The 24,557-nt window shown below is 41.5% G+C and overlaps 2 protein-coding genes across 3 annotated transcripts; both read right to left on the reverse strand.

Annotated features, from left to right (window-relative positions):
* Positions 1–2,208: 2,208 nt before the first annotated feature.
* Positions 2,209–4,877, reverse strand: LOC110488724 (tubulin beta-4B chain). Its single transcript, XM_021561052.3, has 4 exons — positions 4,766–4,877; positions 3,929–4,037; positions 3,654–3,764; positions 2,209–3,412 (listed from the first exon to the last, which is right to left on the reverse strand). The coding sequence occupies exons 1-4, from the start codon at positions 4,820–4,822 to the stop codon at positions 2,352–2,354; spliced, it is 1,338 nt and encodes a 445-aa protein (XP_021416727.1). The 5' UTR covers positions 4,823–4,877; the 3' UTR covers positions 2,209–2,351.
* Positions 4,878–6,597: 1,720 nt separating this feature from the next.
* On the reverse strand, positions 6,598–14,690 carry LOC110488726 (lipid droplet-regulating VLDL assembly factor AUP1). 2 transcript variants are annotated; one of them, XR_016486266.1, is made up of 12 exons: positions 14,419–14,686; positions 13,937–14,074; positions 12,615–12,765; positions 11,838–12,025; positions 11,343–11,415; positions 10,975–11,043; positions 8,399–8,465; positions 8,058–8,163; positions 7,779–7,922; positions 7,431–7,579; positions 7,196–7,284; positions 6,598–7,079 (listed from the first exon to the last, which is right to left on the reverse strand). XR_016486266.1 is itself a non-coding variant. In XM_021561053.3 (12 exons), the coding sequence occupies exons 1-12, from the start codon at positions 14,457–14,459 to the stop codon at positions 6,989–6,991; spliced, it is 1,311 nt and encodes a 436-aa protein (XP_021416728.2). In that variant the 5' UTR covers positions 14,460–14,690; the 3' UTR covers positions 6,598–6,988. The 2 variants fall into 2 exon arrangements, 1 of the variants encoding a protein (XP_021416728.2); XM_021561053.3 differs by having other exon boundaries at positions 10,970–11,043; positions 14,419–14,690.
* Between the last annotated feature and the right edge of the window lie 9,867 nt (positions 14,691–24,557).

The following is a 24,557-nucleotide window of genomic DNA, read 5'->3' on the forward strand; positions in this document are numbered from 1 at the left end:
AAGCACTTGTGCTGAGGAGAGCCTTCAGGTGAGAAAGGGTCTTCAGGGACCGGTTGGACCCACTGGCCTTCCCTGATGACCATCTATATGAAAGATACAGGTTTTCTGCAGATGGCATCAGGTATCTATGCAGACTACTGGGTCCCAGGATTAAGCACTGCACGGAGCCATGCACTGAGTGTGGAGCAAATGGTTTGTGTGGCCTTGCGCTTTTTTGCTAGTGGAGCCTTCCTGTACTCAGTGGGGGATGCAGAACAGCTGAACAAGGCCACAATTTGCTGCACAATAAGGAGTGTGTGTCTGGCTATCAAAGCATTAGCAGATGTCTTCATCTCCTTCCCTGGCCACAGAAGACTCTGTGACATCAAAGAGGAGTTCTATAGGATTGCAGGTAAGAGGATCTACAAATTACAGGACAACTGTTAACACATAGTAGGATACTCATTACTTTGTGTGACAGGTTTCCCCAATGTCATTGGTGCAGTGGACTGCACACACATAAGGATAAAAGCCCCCTCAGGTGCCCATGAGGCCGATTTTGTGAATAGGAAATCCTTTCACAGCATTAATGTTCAGGTGAACATAACTTTTTGATATTGTCCATTGACGAACACTCTGCATTGCCAGTGATGTGCATTGATTGGTGTAATATTCCTCATCTTATGATTTCAGATGGTCTGCAATGCTGACTGTGTGATCAGCAATGTTGTGGCAAAATGGCCTGGCTCAGTCCATGACTCCAGAATCTTTCGGGCCTCTGAAATCTATCAGTGCCTATCACAAGGTAAGCCACACAACCCCTATTTATAACCATCATGGCTGTGTCAAGAATATCACTGTGTTTATGAGGTAGTAATGATGAGATTTTGTGTTGACAGGTGAATTCTCTGGTGTGTTGCTGGGAGACAGGGGGTATGGCTGCCAGCCTTTTCTCCTGACACCTTTCACAGACCCCCAGGAAGCACAGCAGGCCTACAACCATGCCCATGCCAGGACCAGGGCCAGAGTTGAAATGACCTTTGGCCTCCTGAAGGCACGCTTTCACTGCCTTCACAAATTAAGGGTCAGCCCTGTTAGGGCATGTGATATTACTGTGGCTTGTGCTGTCCTCCACAATGTGGCCTGCCTGAGGAAGGAGAGGGCCCCCAGAGTGCCACCAGCCATGGACTGGGACAACTGAATGCATCTTCTGCATTTTACCCAACCCCTCAATCAGAAGTGCAGGGGGCTGCCATAATCAACATCGTCTTCAGTGCCCAGGGAACAGTTGGTTATCTGCCTTGCTCAGAGACAGAACAGATTTTTACCATGTCAGCTCAGGGATTCGATCCAGCAACCTTTTAGTTACTGGCCCAATGCTCTAACCACTTGGCTACCTGCTTCCCCGGGGAGCATACATTTGACATGCTGACTGCAGCAATGTCCACATCTGTTGCCTCCAATGTATCTTTAGAGAATTTGGCAGTACGTCCAACCAGCCTCAACTGCAGACGTGTATGGCGTGTGTGCAGTGGTGAACAGAGTGCCCAATGATATGGGTAGGCATAAGCTACGGACAACAGAATTGCATTTTAGCGATGGCAATTTGAATGCAGATACTGAGGCCTATTGTGCCATATAGCAGCCACCGTATGTTTCAGCGCAATAACGCACAGCTCCATGTCAAAGATCTGTTCACTATTCCTGGATGCTACAAATGTCCCAGTTCTCATGGCCTGCATACTTACGACATGTCACCCATTAAGCATGTTCAGGATGCTCTGGATAGACATGTACAACCACGTTCCAGTTCCCTTCAATATCCTTCAACTTCAAAGCCATTGAAGTTGAGCGGGACAACATTCCACAAGGAACAGCCTGATCAACTCTGAATTATGCGTCGCGGTGCATGCAGCAAATGGTGGTCACACCAGACACTGGCCAACACCCCCTTTTTGGGTATCTGTGACCGACCGATGCATATCTGCATTTCCAGCTATGTGAAATCCATAGATTAATGAATTTATTTCAAGTGACTTCCTTATAGGAACTGTAACTCAAAATAGTTGCATGTATATTTGTTCAGTATAGCTGAACTGCATAGGAAACTAATGTCACCATTACCTCCCTCACAAATTACTGTAACATTATAGTATACATTTCTAAGAAATCACTATTAGCTTCACTTACTGTACATTACCCATGATCATATTAAATGACAAACAAGTGTTTAACCATGTTTCTTTTATTTGAAGTAAACAAAACAAAAAATTAAAATACAAAAAAAAGTACAGCTGAAGGTTGTCAGATAAGGAAACATGAAGTGAAAAACAAACAGTTAGATGTTTCACAAGGAAAGAAAACAAGACAATTTAAGCCAACTCCTCTTCACCCTCCTCTTCAAACTCGCCCTCCTCCTCTGCAGTGGCGTCTTGGTACTGCTGATACTCAGAAACCAGGTCGTTCATGTTGCTCTCTGCCTCAGTGAACTCCATCTCATCCATGCCTTCTCCTGTGTACCAATGGAGGAAAGCCTTACGGCGGAACATAGCTGTGAACTGCTCAGAGATGCGCTTGAACAGCTCTTGGATGGCAGTACTGTTTCCAATGAAGGTGGCGGCCATCTTGAGGCCACGGGGAGGAATGTCACAGACTGCAGTCTTGACGTTGTTGGGGATCCATTCAACGAAGTAGCTGCTGTTCTTGTTCTGTACGTTCAGCATTTGCTCGTCCACCTCTTTCATGGACATGCGCCCACGGAAGACTGCAGCCACGGTGAGGTAACGGCCGTGACGAGGGTCGCAGGCGGCCATCATGTTCTTCGAGTCAAACATCTGCTGAGTGAGCTCTGGAACCGTCAGGGCTCTGTACTGCTGGCTTCCCCTGCTGGTGAGGGGGGCAAAGCCAGGCATGAAGAAGTGGAGACGGGGGAAGGGCACCATGTTGACTGCCAGTTTGCGCAGGTCAGCGTTGAGCTGGCCGGGAAAGCGGAGACAGGTGGTGACCCCACTCATGGTCGCAGACACCAGGTGGTTGAGGTCTCCATAGGTGGGCGTGGTGAGTTTGAGGGTACGGAAGCAGATGTCGTAGAGCGCCTCGTTGTCGATACAGTAGGTCTCGTCTGTGTTCTCTACCAGCTGGTGGACTGAGAGGGTGGCATTGTAGGGCTCGACCACAGTGTCTGACACTTTAGGGGAGGGCACCACGCTGAAAGTGTTCATGATGCGGTCGGGGTACTCTTCACGGATCTTGCTGATGAGTAGGGTGCCCATGCCAGAGCCGGTTCCACCTCCCAGGGAGTGGGTGAGCTGGAAGCCCTGCAGGCAGTCACAGCTCTCAGCCTCTTTCCTCACCACATCCAAGACAGAGTCAACCAGCTCTGCACCCTCGGTGTAGTGGCCCTTGGCCCAGTTGTTACCTGCGCCACTCTGACCTGTAATGGACAGAAGTAGAATGCCAAAGTAAAGATAACATGAGATGAAACTGGGCCCTAGTGATGGATTACACAAACACTAAAGCAGGAGACAACAAAGCTAATTAAGTGACATGGCAACCCTTTCTTTTGAGTAACCAATGCCAACCATTTGCCTGTGGTGCCTGTAGTCAAGTAATGAAGGTTTATTGTAGTAACATGCAACTAATCCGGGTCCATAGACGACTCCCAAGTTTCTTACCGAAGACAAAGTTGTCAGGCCTGAAGATTTGACCGAATGGTCCGGACCTCACAGAGTCCATGGTCCCAGGCTCCAAGTCCACAAGTACTGCGCGTGGCACATACTTTCCACCTGAAAAGTCAAAAATAGCACTTAAAGATATTCAAAACAATCGTACCTGGCTAACAACGGTAACTAGGAGATCCATTTGTGATTTTGTTGCATTTAACCCGAATTGGACAATTGCCAGATTTACCAGACCATTGTGGGTCAAGACATCACACCACTTAACTCACCTGAAGCTTCATTGTAGTACACATTAATTCTTTCCAGCTGAAGATCACTGTCCCCATTGTAACTTCCAGTGGGGTCAATGCCATGCTCGTCACTAATCACCTCCCAGAACTAGCATAGGGAGACGTCAATTAATGGCAATCCAGAGTCAATTCACTGTTAACATTTTTGCAGTTGAATTAAATACAAAATGGATGCAAACAAGCCATTTTGAACAAGGAAAAAAAAAAAAAAAAAAAAAAGAGTTCTGCTTTCTGGCTTCCATGCGTCAAGTGTCAAAAACAAAATGGAGTTTCAAAAGTTGGCACCCATTTTATATATATATTTTTTCTGCGTTGTCCTTCGATAAATGTACAAATAAAACATTAAAATTATGCTCAATGTATTAGTACATCGATAAGTAAATATAAGCCAAACTAAAAACAGCAAGGCTATAATGTAATCGCAAAGAGCGCGCGCTGACCGGTTTGGCGCACTCCATGACCTGAACCAGACATAACTGCGAGCTCGTCCAAAGCGCGGCAGTCAACACCCTTGAATTATATTACCTCGATCATTTGAATGGTTCCCCAAATAAAACAAGTATATACAATTTTAAATAATTGAAATCATTGAACTTGGAGCAGGAAGGCAAACGTATAATCGAGAGGATGATACTTTCCGCCAAACAATTATTGATCATCTGAGAACAAAGGGGTTACGTGTTTTCGCGCACACTTTGAAAGATCAATATCGAGGCCTCTTAGCCGTAGATTTTTTTTAACCAATAATAATTCTACACATAATTTAAAAAAAAAATATATATATATATGGCTTTAAAAGCCTAAACGTGTACAAACCTTTGCGCCAATTTGATTACCGCACTGCCCTGCTTGTAAATGAACAATCTCTCTCATTTTGTTAGTGGAGTAAAATTAATCTAACTTCCTTCTTCGAATGGCTACAATCTTCAAACTTTTGCGCTCATATGTGTATTTATATATACCTCGGTGGTGCGTACAGGGTATTTTTGTTAGGTCATTCTCTAAAAACCGTTTCAATTTACAGCAATTATATTGGTCCGTTTGGTCGCAGTGCCCGCGTTGTAAGCGGCGTGATTGGTGGATTTCTGATTGGAAGTGCGACATCACGTGTTGTAATAGGCCGAATATAATAGGACCATATGAAATTAATATAATAAAATTCTGGCTTCATTAGCCTAGTCCTACATTCAGATTGTGCATCATACTCGCGTTATCAATTTCTCAAAAGTCTAGCATGTATGCCGTGATATAATTCATTTGTTCAATTTTGCAGCATTCAATGCCTTTAATCATAATGTTTGCATCATGAAACAGCGCTCCATCATTTACACTAATTAGGGAGAAGTTATGAATAATCATATTTATATTATTTTTACCTTTGACTTGGTCTATTTTCTTGGAGGCAAACAAACCAGCAACAGACTAGATATTTGAAATGTTGAGGCTCTTGCTGAAGTGATTAAATGCCATCTTCAAGACAGTAATCCACTATCTGAATTATATGAGTAACAGACTAAATATATAGTTTACCTTTAAATTTCCACATATTTTAAAAAAATCAACATTCAACTAACCATTGTCAGGATGAAATCTCAGATTACAGATAGACCTACTCGAATAACATTTTGTGTATCACCCATTCTTCGCTTCGCTCTCCTGACTATGAGATATACACATTGGTGGTAAAAATATTTAAAAATCTAGTTACAAAGATATATTATTTTTGAAGAAATATATTGTTTTGACAATATTGCAAGATTATTTTTTGTGCTAGTTAGCTATACCTGCACCAAAACAACAGTATTTTTCCTTCATAGCTAGTTCCCCATCTTCTTAAATAGGAGCCAATTTGTTTTCAGCACTTTCATTTCATGACTGATCAAAACTTGTTTTCTCATGGCTCTCTTGTCTCTGTAGCAGACATTTGGTGAGCAATAAATTTGGAACATCAAATTGCAATCAAATCACAGTATTGAATCGCAACACATATCTTATCGGCACCCAAGTATTGTGATAATATATTGAGGTCACTGGTAATTTCCACCCCGTGTACACGATACTGCCAGTGCCCATAGTGGGGCAGATAACTATAGGTGATGTACCAGGTCAGTGGCCGCCTACTTCTCAAACAAGTGTGGGAAAGAGGGAGAACAGCTGAAGGGGGGGGGGGGGGGGGGGCTCGGCCCTATGATCCTGCAGTGCAGAGGAGCGTGATATACCCGCTGTGCCACAAGAGCCCGGGCCTCAGGCAGAGACAGAAGAACACTCATATGCCACATCTACACAAGCATAACACCCCATTCACAATGGTGTGCTATTCTTGTTTCGTCTAACTATTAAACATTTGTTTAATGTTAAGAGTTTCTATAGCTAATCACAGGGATGATCAGCCTGTCTTATCTACTGCCAATAGGAATCACTTTGAATGACCTCCCTCAAAAGCTATATGCTCTAGTTTACGGTTTTATAGTTGGGTTTTTGACTTGATAATTGCAAACGTTTATACACAAATGTATTTACTCTGAAGTAGAGTTCAAAAGTATGACATACACTGATTTTATGACCCAATGGTGCTTTGCGCTCATTGATTCCAGCCAGGGTAAATCAAAGATAAATACTGGAATTGTGATGCTATTCAAGACAATCTCTTGCATTTATAAATGACTGATTTTATTGACATTAAAAATGTATACTGCAGAAACACGTACTCACAAATCATAATGAACCTAAGACCTGAGGAGTATTCTCTGAAAGCAGAGCAAGAAAGATTTCGTTTTTACCACCACCTCTGCCATTATAAAAATAATGAGATGTTTCACGTCACTGGGTCTTAATAGAAATTGTTATCAAAATAATATTTTTACCAGGACAAACAATTAAAAAGACATGCATGATTGCCATGCAAAAAATAATAATAAAAAAATACAAATAAATCCATTGAAATCTTCAGGTCTTCTTCCTGTACGTGTGGGTCAACAAAAACTCCACTCTGCTCTGCGTACACTCCAGTACACTTATAGTCTGTACAATTTTTTGATTTTAACAACCGTCATTCCTAACACGTTTCCCAGCAATCAGATCTTGTTCAGAGGTTTCGTCCTGCTCCAGTTCATGCTTTTCGATGTAGCGTCTAGAGAAAGGAGGGTGGAAACAACTAACAGAGTTGAAAGGTGGACAACAATGACTGAGTGTAAAATGTAGGTGAAATTATAAATTAATCAGATTGAATTGCAGCTTTGATCTCACCTTCTTGCAAACTCATACAAGGCCTCTTTCCTCTCTTGTAGGGACATGTGTCTGTCTACCGGTGATTTCCCAAAAGATTTGGCAGCAGGCTATGGGTCAAAATGATCAAAATCAGACTATATAGCAAACTCCTGATAAATAGAATAGCGTAGCAAGATGGCACATTAATTACTTTGCGAGCAAGGTAATATAGACTACCAGTGTACGTAAGACATAATTTAGATCATTGGCAAACCTTAATGGTGAGAGCAGGTGCAGCTGAAGAAGAGAGGGGCCGCCAGGCTGGGCCTGGTGCAGACATGGCACCGCCTGTGACCTCCACTGGGAACACCTCAGTGCTCTCCAGCAGATTAGTGATAGTGGTGTCCACACAGTTGGTTTGCACTGTAAAAAGGGTAAAGGGAAAGATCTGGGGAAAGCTGCAAACTTCTGTGCCTTTTTCTCCCATTGATCCTAATACAAACTCCATTTGAATAAAATTCACATGCAAATACAGGACTCGAGTCAGTGCACTGCTCATCACCATTCCAAATTCCCAGTCACTGCACTGGAAATGCAAAGTGGAAATAAAAAGGTGGCATACCCAGGTCTCTGGTGATGATGCCAAGGGGGATGTCAGGCAGAACCTCCTTCACCTGCTGAGCCATCCTGCTGATCCTGAGCTCCTCCACCCCAGAGCTGCGGATCATGAAGCCCAGGGGAACTGGACGTGGTCTGGCACCCACATCTGGACAGACAGCAGCAAATACACACCATCACCAATGGTGCCAACCACCCTCCAAGTGAGCATAACAAGCACCAAGGTCATGCTGTAGGAAGGGCCTTGTCAGGGAACTTTTCTCCAGGGCTCCCCCTTACTTACTTGAGGTTGTGGTGCGCGGTGCAATGTGCCTTTTCCTCTTGATGTGCTCCGCTTTGTCTGCTTTGGTAATCTGTGTAGAGACCACGCTGAGCTCAGTGGCTAGAAGCTGAAAATGGACAACACAAAGACCAATCAGAGGACAATATAATAATTATTCTCTTTAGTGTTCCATATCATTGTGAATTTTCGGCTCCCAATGTGATAATAACTTGCAATATACAACAAACCCTTTGATAAGATACATACTTGCTTTGTTTGTTTGATATAAAATGTGGGCGGTAGTGAATAGAAGGCTGTGCAGAATAAGGGTGCAAAAATGAGAAAGGCAAAAGGTTTTATACCTCTTGGACTTTGTTGGCAAACTCTTGAAGGGACTCTTCATCTTGTCTAGATACAGGGGGGAGCCATCTGTGAAAATAAACAAAACAGGGTCTCTACAAGCCTTGTGAGCATTTATAGTGAACCTATTTTGCTTTCACAACGGTTTTACGGTATGTAAAAATAAAAAAGGCAATGTTTACATAACCCATTTTTACGACATTCTTTCCTGCATACGCCTTTTATACCTCCCGTTCGCATGCCGAGTGGTTGTAGTTGTATGAATATACACCATAAAAAAATACATGTTTAGGCAGGTCATAAGATAGATAAGATAAATAAAATGTATTTTCAAAATAATGGCATTCTGAGTTTAATTACACTACATGAACAAAAGTATGTGGACGTCGAACATCTCGTCCCAATACTTTTGGGCAATAATATGAAATTGGTCCCCCCTTTGCTGCTATAAGAGCCTCCACTCTTCTGGGAAGGCTTTCCACAAGATGTTGGAACATTGCTGCGGGGACTAGCATTAGTGAGGTTTGGGCACTGATGTAGGGCGATTAGGCCTGGCTCGCAGTCGGCGTTCCAATTCATCCCAAAGGTGTTTGATAGGGTTGAAGTCAGGGCTCTGTGCAGGCCAGTCAAGTTCTTCCACACAGATCCCGACAAGCCATTTCTGTATGGACCTCACTTTGTGAACAGGGGCATTGTCATGCTGGACCTCGCTTTGTGAATGGGGGCATTGTCATGCTGAAACAGGAAAGGGCCTTCCCCAAACTGTTGCCACAAAGTTGGATGCGCAGAATCGTCTAGAATGTCATTGTATGCTAAGATTTTCCTTCACTGGAACTAAGGGGCCTGGCCTGAACCATGGAAACCCATTTCACGAAGCTCCCAACGAACAGTTCTTGTGCTGACGTTACGTCCAGAGGCAGTTTGAACGCGGTAGTGAATGTTATTTTATTTTTGTACATGCTACGTGCTTCAACACTCCGCAATCCTGTTCTATGAACTTGTGTGGCCTACCACTTCGCTGCTGAGCCGATGTTGCTCCTAGACATTTCCACTTCACAATAACAGCACTTATAGTTGAAAAGGTGGCAGCCTATGACAGTGCCACGTTGAAAGTCACTGAGCTCTTTGGTAAGGCCATTCTACTGTCAATGTATGACTATGGAGATTGCATGTGTGTGCTTGATTTTATAAATAGCCGAATCCACTCATTTGAAGGGGTGTCCACATACACTAAAAGTATATTACGTCCAAATGAATGAAATCAATAGTTCATTATTTTGTTCAATAAACAGACAAGACACACCTACTCCAATCACAATCACACAAACAGAGTGTACAAAACATTCTTTCCATGACATCGACCATCTAGGTGAAAGCTATGATCCCTTATTGATGTCACTTGTTAAATCCTCTTCAAATCAGTGTAGATGAAGAGGAGACAGGTTAAAGAAGGATTTTTTCCCCACCTTGAGACAGAATTGTCTACACAATTCAGAGGGTGAATGGGCATGACAAAAGATATGTGACTTTGAAAGGGGTATGTGGTGCCAGGCACTGGTTTGTGCAGGGTTTCTCCACACTCAACAATTATTATTTTTTTTTTGAATTTTACCCCTTTTTCTCCCCAATTTCGTGGTATCAAATTGTTGTAGTAGCTACTATCTTGTCTCATCGCTACAACTCCCGTACAGGCTCGGGACAGACGAAGGTTGAAAGTCATGGGTCCTCCGATACAGAACCAGCACTGCTTCTTAACACATCCAACCCGGAAGCCAGCCGCACCAATGCGCCGGAGGAAACCAGACAAAATCACATTGATTGAGACAAGTCAGTGAAGTCACAGGCTTTTGGTTCGGGAGTAGGCCTAGGATACGAAGCGACTGAACAGCAAAATAATCCACTTGTTAAAACTAGACAACATAAAATTAGATACATGCTGTCAATTGCATTAGCCTACTTGATTCTAATATTTTCATAAAATCAATTATATTTATTCCCCCAGCTGTGGTTAAGAAAACAGTGCATGCTTCGTGGTGGGCTATGCAAATTTTAGAACTAGCAGGAGGATGGTTAACTGGCGCTGCCTAACATTCATGAAGAGTTTAAGAACGAAGCAGATGCCAATGCCCCCTCAGGTTTACGGCTACGATTCATACTAAGCTGTAGGCAGAAGTTTACCGAAATTATTACTAGGCTGCTAGGCGAAAATAAAAAAGTTTCGGCTTTGATACCAGCAATACCTTTCAGATATAAGGAAACGGCAAAAAAAAAAAAGTTGCCAGTGTGGTAAATTTGGCAGAAAAACTGTGATGAAAGCTTGCTTTGGCCTCTAATCAAGCTGAATGAAAAGTTATATTACAACACAAAATATACTGCTGATCCTGACAAAATAACTCTAAAACGGCAAGACCATTACAGAAACCATTGTTAATTCTAGCAGAATGTTCCAGTGAGTAATGGACTGGACTTTAAGGACATGCATAAAATGTGTCAATTATCAAAGTGATACCTTTACAAGGTCCAACCAGAGCCCCGACAAAGACAAGTAGTGAGAGACAGTAATTATTTAGTACCTTACATGGTACACTGTACATGGGACGAAAAAGGTCCACAACAGTTCTGTCAGCCAAAAGGAGTCTGGCGTGCTCTGGAGAAAGAGGAACAAACTGCATTAGTACTTTCATTTCAGGAAATCCTCTGCATTTGTCTGACAGAATTATGTAAAGGCTAAGTGAAAAATAAACACAATATCTTTAGGTCTATCACCGGAGTGAAAACCAATTTTACAAGAAAGTACTGGCCTTCTATGGACTGTTGGAGGAAACCTTCAACTTTTGAAAGCCCAACTTTTTACACAAACACTCACCAAATGTTGTTGGTTAAATATGTCACGAGTACTGCTTTTAAACTAATACGACAGAGGCAGTTTAGTTTTGATGGTATTACCAGAGCTACAAATGGCCTCTTCACTTGTAAGGCCACAGGCTGAATGGAATCAGTCATGGAGAAAGGCCAGGAGCTGAGGGAGATAAAACACAGGTTAGCTCAGTAATTCTTAGAATCAGTAATACAGGGGCAGTACAGAGCCACCTTACAGCAGTGTTGGCATTCTGCTCAGGACAGATTCTCTTCTAAAAGACCTGTTAATAAATCACTATTTCCAGTTAAATTAATAACAGCAATAGTTCTGGGTTCTACTGGTGATTAGGGAAAAATAGAAAAACGTATTTGTATATACAAATACGGCAGATATAATCGATTACAAAAAAAATTGTTGTCTTATAAACAAGATAAATCCCATGGATAGTACTGATCTGCACATTATGCTTAAACCGGTGCTGTGGGGCAGGGACACTAAGTTTGATGAAAGAACACTTCAAAACCAAAGCGAGAGACAGTGAGAACTCAATCGGCTTGATGACAGGGACAATTGTGGCTCACCTGAACTTCAGCAGGCCAGCGCGCCCATTGGTGGTGTCCTCCTCGGGGAATAGGAGTAGGGGCAGAGTTTTTGGAGAGGAGCAGTATCTCCTGAGGGACTCCTCCATCTCATCCTGGCCCGATATGGCACCCAGCTCCATGAAGCCTCGGGCCCAACACACGAAGCCTGCAGAGTCCTCCAGCATAGGCTGAGCAGAGGAACAGGTCACGGTAAAAATGAATAACAAACACTGGCTGATGGTGTAAGGTTGAGTTAACGCAGGTGCATTTTTTGAAAAATATATCTTTGTTCAGCTGGGCAAGAACAACCAATGAGGTTTACAAACCCTGGATTGCTGATACCATGTATTGGCCATTGAGCGGCTTTGACGCCACCGGTCTGCCATATTGGCACTCCCCAGTAGGACCTCTATAGGAATTAATGGAACTCTACAGTATTTCAATTACATGTTTCAAGGACAAAATCACATTAGTCATATGTAAAAAATGATGTATTTATATATTTCTTTATGTTTAGCTCATATAATATAATGTCAAAGTATGCATGAAGGTGTCTGTAATATAACAAATGTGGCAAAAACTAATGTTGACATTAAATGTATTTCTATAGCTTCCAGAATATTTTTTACAATGGTGGGAGAGTGCCAAGATGGAGGCACGGTGGCTTCAAAACAGTGCCCCCTATCAGTCATCTATTGTATATACAAAATCATTAAAAAAACTCAAGGAGCTCAAAGTGCAACACAATGAATAGCTTCACTTCAACAAAGCACTCACAGTATTGCAGGAAGTCAGAAGATTGACAATGTTGTGGTCAAACTGGGTCACGTGATTGCAGATGTACAGTTTTGTGCTTTTGTCTCTTGAACGTGGGCTGTTCTGTCTGACGTGCATACCAAGGACTGAGAACATTATTCTCACAATGAATCTGGAACAGGAAGATTTATTTGCGTTTGATCCAGTGAACACAAAACAGGATGTTTTAAAAAATGGAGAGATACTAGACAAACAGCAAATTTGCCAAGACTTCCCACAATTGGTTCCTTCAAATGTGCACCCTTCTTTGGTTGAGGCATACCCATATTGGGAGAAGCCAATAGCAGAGGTGCATAAAGATGGTGGCCCCCATGTACTTTAAACCATCAAAATAAAGAAAGTCACACACTCCATGTATAATCTCCCAGCAATTTAATGGGTATTGGGACTTTATTTTGATAGATTATTCGCCGTTAGTAAGCACATCCACACAAACTATTATTCTTGGTGTGCGCCAGCTCATGTTTTTTTTAGACCCCATTTACTTACCATAAATGCCTCGTTGTCTAAGTTTGTTGTACTGTACATTTCTTTCCTTTACTCTTTTTTTTGTGTTGTCATTACCAAAGTATACATGAACCCAATTCTAGCTCCAGGTTAACAGCAATTTGAAAAACTGAAAAAGTATATTGTGCTGATTTATTGGTGCATTGAACCATGTTTAAAAAACATTTAAAAAGCCATCGTTTAAATCCTCAGTGGACAGCGTACCCCATTTATAGACGCTAACTGCTTTAGCACCTATTGATGTTATTAGTATCTGGGGGAGTTTTTTAAAAGCCCTGACGCTTGCTTTAAACATTAACACGCATCGCTGACGGCAGTGTTTTGAAAGATAAGGAACATATCTTTCATATCAGCGAGAAATACTTTTCTAAAAACAAAAAGGTTAAATTACTACACACGTTTTATTCGGTTAATGTTCCCACACGGCCATATATCCATGCTACATCACTTGTTTACAAAAAACAGACTGTGTTTTGAAAACCTTGATTATTGACGTGTCTAAACACAGCGTCGGGATTGTAGTTCAGATGACCGAAACTAATCACTCAGAACTGTAGGGAGAAGACAGAATGCCGCCTAGAGTTTAAGCACTATGGATAGCGGTTTAACAATGACATATCTGAATTCCGACATCTTTATGCCCCTTCACCACTGTGGCAGTGCTGACAGATTTGTTTTTACTTTAAGCAGGAAGTCACCCCACTGTGTATGATGATGTCATTATGCTGAGTGAACCTAACATTTAGTAAGATAACCAGTTGCAAAACTACCCTTACCTTCTAGCAAGACTGTCTGGGAGTGCACAGCTCACCAAAAACACATGTGCACCTACGAAGAGTCGTAGTAACATCAAACACAGGCCAACTGGAGAGTAAAGTAATACCAGCAAAAGGACCAGTCCATCGTTTGGCAACCTGTTTGAGACAGACACAGCTCAGTGTTATTCTTGACAGGAAGAATATTCTGAGTCCAAGGGGACAGATTATATGCTTCTAACTAGGAAACTAATGTAACTGTTACCGACCAAACTACTTGCTAGCTAGCCGTTAATGGATAATAGTATTAATATATTGTAGGCTAATTTGCTTACAGTAACTAACAAGTTAAATGAACGCCAAGAAGACGGTGACTTAGCTAGCTAATAGCCAGAGCCGATTATGAGCAAGACTATTGGAAATCTCTGCCATGGGTATCGGTGGACTGATACTCATTTAGCTGCTAGCTAGCTTGTCTTGACAACAACACTTCTTGTTCTTACCGCTGGAAGTCAAACATCTGTTCTATTCCTCGAGTTTCCATTATTTCACCTAATCTGTAGGTTGAGAAAGTTAATTACACTCGTCACTTTCCTGCATACTAACTAATCAACCATTTAATTCGAAACGATAAAAGGTCAAACTGGTAACCATTTATTTGCTCATGTTGATGCTGGCTAACGTTTCCAGCTAGTCTAACTCAGGCGCCATGTTCAACGCTAGAAAGAGTCTCGTCAGCAGCAGTCTCGTCAGCAGCAAAAAAAGGGTACTTCCGGGTTACGGAATTTCGGAACATTTCCAAATAAAAGTCCCCATGTAATAGTAGAAAAGTGTCAATAACCTGGGTTTATTCATGATATAAAAATACTTGTCTAAACATGAACAATTATTCATATTTGTTCATATTTAAATGACATTTGCATTACATTTGTGTTTTAAAACATAAATGCCCACAATGTGAATCACTGTAGATGGTATACACATTGATTTATAGAGCAAAAACTATTATTGGTTCCGCAGTAAAAGTTGGGTAGGGAATACTCAGTAGGGGCTGTATAATCTACATGGTGTCATTTCATGGGGCTCTGAATAAACCACCCATTACATTGGCCACAATTAGGACTGGGCGGTATACTTTATTTTACGATATACCAATATACAGTATTTTACGATATATATTTACGATATAGTATTGATGCATTGACTGTTTGTTTTTTGTTTTACGTTCTATAACGGTATTTGAATGTTCGGTTTGTTAAATGTAATACGCCGTGTGTAACGTGCATTTTTGTTTTGTTTACTTCGCTACTTGAGTAATTTCTCTCCATGCTGCGTTCCACACAGACCTTGCCCCGCCCCCTGTCAATCACTGAGCGTATTTGTTGTTCCTGGAGCACGATGCGCTTGCGTTCAATATCTGCATGGTCAATGCAGTACATGCAACAATGTTGATGACCAAGAGGTTGTTTTCACTTTGCTTCCACACATACATCCACTAGCTTTCTATAATAACACTATTTCTATAATTACACTATAGCTTTCTATAATTACACTATTCTTAGCTGACTTGCCTGGTTAAATAAAGGTTAGAAAAATAAAAATAATTTGGTGTCTACTCTGTCACAATAACTCCTCCCTGGCATTTTCATTTGTTTTCACTTCAAACACTGTATTCGAATAATCATTCTATTTCTATGATTCCAACAGTTCAACAAAGTGTTTTGCTCTAAATCAAATCGCAAGATTTGGTTTAAAATAAGGCCTATATTGTTTGCCCATATCGTGCAGCCCTTATGTGGCAGTGTGGAAATGATTTCAAATGAGTGCAGGAAACCCCTAAATTATTTTGGATTGAATTGAACAGTATAAAACAATCAGAATGGAGAACAACCCATTGAAATCACTTAGAATGTATGTATTGCCACCCTAGGGTCAGGCACTACTCATAAAGCAAATTCTGAACTTTTATTATTCAAAAACATAAAATACAGTCTTAGCGTCAAAAATAAAAAATCAATAACGTTCACTTTTATACATTAAATATCGGTTTATAGAGGAAAAAAAACATTATTTGTGCTGATGTAAAAGTGGGGTTGGGATTACTCACTAGGGTCTGTAGAATCTATACAGTGCATTCGGGAAAGTATTCAGACCCCTTGACTTTTTCCACATTTTGTTACGTTACAGCCTTATTCTAAAATAAATTTAACCGTTTTTTCCCACTCATCAATCTACACACAATACCCCATAATGCCAAAGCAAAAACAGTTTTTAATTTATTTTTAATTTTAGCAAATGTATTAAAAATAAAAAAAATAGGAATACCTTATAACATAAATATTCAGACCCTTTGCTATGAGACTGGAAATTGAGCTTAGATACATCCTGTTTCCATTGATCATGCTTGAGATGTTTCTACAACTTGAATGGAGTCCACCTGTGGTAAATTCAATTGATTGGACATGATTTGGAAAGGCACACACCTGTCTATATAATGTCCCACAGTTGACAGTGAATGTCAGGTTGGGAGAAAGAGGAAATGGCATCTGTGCTTGAATCCGAAGGTGCGGCAAGTGAAGTGTGTGATAATTGAATGGAAAATAATGAAATCAAAGAATGGAACAAAATGAGCAAAAGTTGTAGTAGAAGATAAAGCCTTATTGGGCTGCGTTTTTTTGGAGGAGATTCTTTTGGGAAATCCATTTGTAATATCGAGGACTGTGAAGAAAGCAGTGGGAAAGGTGAATTCAATCAAGGGACTAGAAGCAGCCTTGTTTTGGTTAATTGTGTTGATGAAGAACAGAAGAATCTAGCAGAATTGTCCACGTCAGAAGTAACATGTATTGATCTTCGGAGCAGGGCACCTGCCAAAGGAGTTATAGCTGGAGTCTCATTGGATATACATGATGAGTACCTATGTAGAAAGTCCCAGGAGTGGTCAGTGCATGTTGCCTGACCCGTATGGTAAATGGAAGGAAGGAGAAAAGCCTGTGGATATCATTGTTGTTTGAGGAGACTACCTGAATATGTGAAGCTTGGATATGTAAGTTATGCAGTGAGAGCATTTGTGTACAAACCATTACAGTGTGGAAATTGTAAAGGATATGGTCACGTGTCAAATGTTTGCAGACAGAAAATTATGATATTGAAGAATCTGTGAATGAAAAATGTTGCCACTGTGGTGAGGATCATACTCCGGACTTCCTTGAGTGCCCTGTTAAGGGGAATGAGGTCGAGGTGTCAAGGATCAGTGCTGCACAGCCGGATCTCCTATGTGAAGGCGTTGAAGAGAGTCGAAGGGGCAAGAGGCATCAGTGTTGAAGATATGGTGGCGGATGCATTGCAACTAGTTGCTAGTGTTTTAAGTCAATTGGGTGATCTGGATACACTCGTTGTGAAGGTTTGTTATTGTGGGGTATTGTGTGTAGCTTGATGAGCGCCATCCATCATTCCTTCAATTTTCACCAGTTTTCCAGTCCCTGCCAATGGAAAAATTGTGTTCTTGGGTGATGAGAGATGTTGGGTTTGTACCAGACATAGCATTTTGCTTGATGGCCAAAAAGCTCAATTTTAGTCTCATCTGACCAGAGTACCTTCTTTCATATGTTTGGGGACTCACCCACATGCCTAATGGCCAACACCAAATGTGTTTGCTTATTTTTTTTCTTCAAGTAATTGCTAATTTTTTTCTTCAAGCAATGGCTTTTTTCTGGCCACTCTTCCTGTAAAACCCAGCTCTGTGGAGTGTGCGGCTTAAAGTGGTCCTATGGACAGATACTCTAATCTCAGCTGTGGAGCTTTGCAGTTCCTTCAGGGTTATCTTTGGTCTCTTTGTTGCCTCTCTGACTAATGCCCTCCTTGCCTGGTCTGTGAGTTTTGGTGGGTGGCCCTATCTTGGCAGGTTTGTTGTGGTGCCATATTCTTCAAATTTTTTTAATAATGAATTTCAACGTGCTCCGTGGGATGTTCAAAGTTTCAGATATTTTTTTATAACTCAACCCTGATCTGTATTTCTCCACAACTTTATCCCTGACCTGTTTGGAGAACTAGTGGTGGTGGTGCCGCTTGCTTGCTGGTAGTGGTGGTGGTGGTGCCGCTTGCTTGGTGGTAGTGGTGGGGGTGGTGGTGCCGCTTGCTTGGTGGTGGGGGTGGTGGTGCCGCTTGCTTGGTGGTAGTGGTGGGGGTGGTGCCGCTTGCTTGGTGGTAGTGGTGGGGGTGGTGGTGCCGCTTGCTTGGTGGTAGTGGTGCCGCTTGCATGGTGGTGGTGGTGCCGCTTGCTTGGTGGTGGGGGTGGTGGTGGTGCCGCTTGCTTGGTGGTGGTGGTGGTGGTGGTGCCGCTTGCTTGGTGGTGGTGGTGGTGCCGCTTGCATGGTGGTAGTGGTGGTGGTGCCGCTTGCATGGTGGTGCCGCTTGCTTGGTGGTGGTGGTGCCGCTTGCTTGGTGGTGGTGGTGTCGCTTGCATGGTGGTGGTGGTGCCCCTTGCTTGGTGGTGGGGGTGGTGGTGGTGCCGCTTGCTTGGTGGTGGTGGTGGTGGTGCCGCTTGCTTGGTGGTGGTGGTGCCGCTTGCATGGTGGTAGTGGTGGTGGTGCCGCTTGCAAGGTGGTAGTGGTGGTGGTGCCGCTTGCTTGGTGGTGGTGGTGCCGCTTGCTTGGTGGTGGGGGTGGTGGTGGTGCCGCTTGCTTGCTTGGTGGTGGTGGTGGGGGTGGTGCCGCTTGCTTGGTGGTGGGGGTGGTGGTGCCGCTTGCTTGGTGGTAGTGGTGGTGGTGGTGGTGCCGCTTGCTTGGTGGTGGTGGTGGTGGTTCTGCTTGCTTGGTGGTGTTGCAGACTGGGGCCTTTCAGAACAGTTGTGTATATATACTGAGATCATGTGACACTTAGATTGCACACAGGTGGACTTTATTTAACTAATTATGTGACTTCTGAAGGTAATTGGTTGCACCAGATCTTATTTAGGGGCTTCATAGCAAAGGGGGTGAATACATATGCATGCACCACTTTTCAGTTTCAGTTTTAGATTTTTTTTTAGATTTTTTGGAAACAGGTAATTTTTTAAATTTCACTTCACTAATTTGGAATAGTTTGTGTATATCCATTTCATGAAATCCAAATAAATATCCATTGAAATTACAGGTTGTAATGCAACAAACTAGGAAAACACCAAGGGGGATGAATACTTTTGCAAGGCACTGTATAGACTCTAGTGCTAGATCAATAGATTCTGTAGAAAATTATGTTCTTTACATTAATTTACTCATACTCCAACCATTTTCCATGTGCTCCACCTTGCTTGTAATATTATTATTTTATATAAATGAGTAATTTTCTTAAATTTAGACCCCGACGTAATTTTGTAACTTTATTTTAACATTATGCACTATACAAAGCTTCAAAAATGATTGATTTCGTATCATACACATAGCGTTTTTCCCAAATACTTTTATTTTGAAGGCAAAATCGGAAAACCGGAAGTTTTAATGTTGCTGCCATGAGCAGAAAGTGCAAGAGTGACATTTTCCACCATTTCCAGTTCCTTCTTTTTTTGTTTACAGAACTATGCTTTATTATGGTACACAAAAGTTATTAAGACATCAAATTACATAGTGCTGTTACATTCATGTTTTTAAATTCAATTGAATAGACATCCTGTTATCCCAGTGCATCCACGCCTTGTTTTCCCTACTGTGTTCAGCGTTGAACCACATGTGCATTCCTACTTTTATCTGGTTCACTGTGATGAGTGAGGAATGAAGTGAGCGCTGGAAAGAGGAACACTGAAAAATGGGAGAAAGAGCAGAGAGCAAGTGATAGTACCCTGCAGCATCACTCTTATGCACTTATTTTCCACTCTGGGACCCCTGGCTCACCCTGAACCCGGACCCAAATGGAAGTGGATCAAATAGTGATTTTAATAAATGTTCTATGGAAATATTTTATAAAATTTACTTTTTGCCCTCAAATATGTGGTCGATTTTCTTCAGTCCAGCACACCTCACTATGTAAATAATTACAGAATAAGTGTTCAATAGATTCAGTTTCTAGTTCACAAAAACTGCATTCACTGGTAACATCAGGTATATATTTAGAAATCAAGCTATTACACGGATAGAATCTATGGATAATCTTAAAGGTGATCTCCTACTTTATTGGTCATCATAAATGTGTGTGGAGTGAGCCAAGCACGGCGCCAGTTTACATCAAACGATGAAGCCCAACAAAATATAGCAGAGGGAATATAATTCCTGTAGAAAATATCCCTTAATAAACAATCATTTAATTTCTTATCTAGTACACCTATGTCATTCACCTGGATATCACTTACAATATGATATGTTCCAAAATACGCATTATCTCAGTAGAGTTTATCCCAGTAGGTATAGCTTTTATAACAGGGCCTTATTCCTTGCTGGAAACCTCAAAGTTGTATCTTTCCATAAACGATTCCTTCTTTTTTTCTTCATTACATGCTGACCAGACCATATGCGCTATTGAGCGCACGTTGATTTTGTCCACCCACATGGGAGAGGCAGGATTTGCAGCGCGTTGGGCATCACAAATAGAACCAAGTTCTATTTTAGAGCCTGGCTATGCAGACGCTCGCTCACAAGCAGTGTGGGTGCAATGATTGAATAACATATATGTGTACATTTATTTTGCAATGCTCACACATGCGACTCGTCCGGTCTGGTCAGCGTGTAAAGTTATCTGGCATCATTGTTTTCCAGTATTTTCAGGTTTTGTGATATCTCTGGGGAAAATGGATGGTAGGAGCATGGAGAGGTCGGCGATAAATTAAGGTTAATGGGGTGGTGTTTTTGTTTATTTGATCAAATAGTGGTATGTAGGCGTAGGATTAGTTGATGGTGGAATTATTTTCTCCCTTTCCCCCTTCCTCTTATTTTTGGATCACAAAATGTAACTTGTTTGACCACAGTAGGTGGCGGCATGCACAAACAAAATGCAACTTGATTGACCACAGTAGGTGGTAGGATACCGATGAAGTCAAATTGGATGGGATTCAGAGATAGATGGGAGGAGTTGATGGTAGCTGAAGGATGGGATTAAAAACAAACAAAAGATAACTATAATAAAAGACATTGTGTCCATAAAATGTATATAGTATTCATAAACTGGAAGTAGAAGCGTAGGTGTTGTTCATTAGTTTACTCCAATTAAGGAAGTGGTAGAAGGGTTAAGGGAAAATAAATCAAAATACATTTAAAAGAGATGTGTACATGTATGTATGTATATATGCAGGGTTGGGGAGTAACAGATTACGTGTAAGGGATTACAAAAAAAAGGTAATCCGTTATGTTACCAGCAAAAATATTGTAATCAGATTACAGATACTTTTGAAAAACTAGATGATTCCTTTGAGGATTACTTATAAATTCCCCAAAAAATCTATGACACTTCTCTGTTTTCTCAATGACATTCAAATCAGCATTGAAAAAGGCGCAAATTTAAGTTTGTTCCACCTGAGCGAGTCTGACCACAAATCAGAGACCACTATGATGACACACCAAATGGGTTTGATGGATCACGGGAAAAGAGCAGGAATAGGCTTTTGTAGGCTACAGTCGAAACTGCCTTCCAATGGTGCGACTGCTGTCTGCATCCAAAGATTATCCAACTTGAATAAACGCTTGGAGGTAAGGATGACAGTAGTGGTGTAGTCTAGAACCGTATGGATATCACTCATTATTGATATCTACATAGCGCATTGATGTGAATCACACTGCTGCTCTCTCATTTAGCTATTTGCGCCTTAGGGATTGTGGATGGCTGTTCACAAATCTAAATGTGTATTTGAACTCAGTAATGGTTGAGTTGTCACACAATGAGAACCCAACATATAAATTCGTTTTTCTCCAGTATTTGTAAACAAACACTGTATAGCCTCATAACATGGTTAAAACAATAATGTTGATATCATGGATGGTTAGTCCTTGCATCATAGCTCTGTCTATTAATCTGAGAGTGGTTACATTTCTCCAGGCCCAGCCCTCAGCTTTTTACCAAAACAGAGGCTTGGCGGCCATTTTGTTATTGTTTCATCTGTGGATTTGCCCTTTAAACAGCTGCATATTATCAAGATATCAAAGTGTCACCAACAAAAAGGTAAACAATAGGCCTATAGAAAATGCAGCATATGCCATTCATTTTTCACATGTACAGTCGTGGCCAAAAGTTTTGAGAATGACACAAATATACATTTTCACAAAGTCTGCTGCCTCAGTGTCTTTAGATATTTTTTGTCAGATGTTAGTATGGAATACGGAAGTATAATTACAAGCATTTCATAAGTGTCAAAGGCTTTTATAGACAATTACATGAAGTTAATGCAAAGAGTCAATATTTGCAGTGTTGACTTTTTTCAAGACCTCTGTCATCCGCCCTGGCATGCTGTCAATTAACTTCTGGGCCACATCTTGACTGATGGCAGCCCATTCTTGCAAAATCAATGCTTGGAGTTTGTCAGAATTTGTGGGTTTTTGTTTGTCCACCCGCCTCTTGAGGATTGACCACAAATTCTCAATGGGATTAAGGTCTGGGGAGTTTCCTGGCCATGGACCCAAAATATTGATGTTTTATTCCCCGAGTCACTTAGTTAACACTTTTGCTTTATGGCAAGGTGCTCCATCATCCTGGAAAAGGCATTGTTCGTCACCAAACGTTTCCTGGATGGTTGTGAGAAGTTGCTCTCAGAGGATGTGTTGGTACCATTCTTTATTCATGGCTGTGTTCTTAGGCAAAATTGTGAGTGAGCCCACTCCCTTGGCTGAGAAACAACCCCACACATGAATGGTCTCAGGATGCTTTACTGTTGGCATGACACAGGACTGGTGGTAGCGCTCACCTTGTCTTCTCCAGACAAGCTTTTTTCCGGATGCCCCAAACAATCGGAAAGGGGATTCATCAGAGAAAATAACTCTACCCCAGTCCTCAGCAGTCCAACCCCTATACCTTTTTCAGAATATCAGTCTGTCCCTGATGTTTTTCCTGGAGAGAAGGGTCTTCTTTGCTGCCCTTCTTGACACCAGGCCATCCTCCAAAAGTCTTTGCGTGCAGATGCACTCACACCTACCTGTTGCCATTCCTGAGCAAGCTCTGTACTGGTGGTGCCCCGATCCCGCGGCTGAATCAACTTTAGGAGACGGTCCTGTCGCTTGCTGGACTTTCTTGGGCGCCCCGAAGCCTTCTTCACAACAATTGAACCACTCTCCTTGAAGTTCTTGATGATCAGATAAATGGTTGATTTAAGTGCAATCTTACTGGCAGCACTATCCTTGCCTGTGAAGCCCTTTTTTGTGCAGAACAATGATGACGGCACGTGTTTCCTTACAGGTAACCATGGATGACAGAGGAAGAACAATGATTCCAAGCACCACCCTCCTTTTGAAGCTTCCAGTCTGTTATTCGAACTCAATCAGCATGACAGAGTGAACTCCAGCCTTGTCCTCATCAACAATCACACCTGTTTTAACAAGACAATCACTGATATGATGTCAGCTGGTCCTTTTGTGGCAGGGCTGAAATGCAGTGGAAATGCTTTTTTGGGATTCAGTTCATTTGCATGGCAAAGAAGGACTTTGCAATTAATTGCAATTCATCTGATCACTCTTCATAGCATTCTGGAGTATATGCAAATTGCCATCATACAAACTGAGGCAAACTCGAATCAATGAGCCCAATCAGACCTCCATGACAACAAAATCATAAACAGAGTTGGGCTGGCTAATAAGTCATTTGTTTTGGGGTTATGCTCAGGTAAAACAATTTGGCTAATCTATACTACCATATTTCCTAGTCCTATTCTTGAAGATCATGAATGACTGGAATTCTGATCGACTTCGTTTTTTAATGTAAAGATATAATTTAATTGTATTATTACATGGAGTAGAAAGAGATTGGTTAGAGGAAGCCAACATAAAAAGTTAAATGTAACATCCATATATGGCCAGCTACATAAACTTTAACATTGATTGATCCTGCAATAGATGTTGTTCAATTGGTAACATACATTTTTTTCTTCAAATGACTCTTAAGGAAAAGTAATCTAAAATCAGATTACGTTACTGAGTTTGGGTAATGCAAAAGTTACATTACTGATTACAATTTGGCAGGTAACTAGTAATTGTGACGGATTACATTTATAATGTAATCTACCCAACCCTGTATACGGTACCAGTCAAAAGTTTAGACACACCTACTCATTTAAGGGTTTTTCTTTATTTTTACAATTCTCCACAATGTAGAAAAATAGTAAAGACATCAAAACTATGAAATAACACATATGAAATCATTTAGTAACAAAAAAAGTGTTAAACAAATCAAAGTAGCCACCTTTTACCATGACAGCTTTGCACACTCTCAGCATTCTCTCAACCAGCTTCACCTGGAAAGCTTTTCCAATTGTCTTAGAGTCCTCACATATGCTGAGCACTTGTTGGCTACTTTTCCTTCACACTGCGATCCAACTCAGCCCAAACCATCTCAATTGGGTTGAGGTCGGGTGATTGTGGAGGCCAGGTCATCTGATGTAGCACTCCATCACTCTCCTTCTTTGTCAAATAGCACTTACACAGCCTGGAGGTGTGTTGGGTCATTGTCCTGTTGAAAAACAAATGATAGTACCACTAAG

This window comes from Oncorhynchus mykiss, chromosome 14, assembly GCF_057628025.1.
Source record: "Oncorhynchus mykiss isolate SJ-2025 chromosome 14, ASM5762802v1, whole genome shotgun sequence".
In the NCBI taxonomy this organism is placed as follows: domain Eukaryota; kingdom Metazoa; phylum Chordata; class Actinopteri; order Salmoniformes; family Salmonidae; genus Oncorhynchus; species Oncorhynchus mykiss.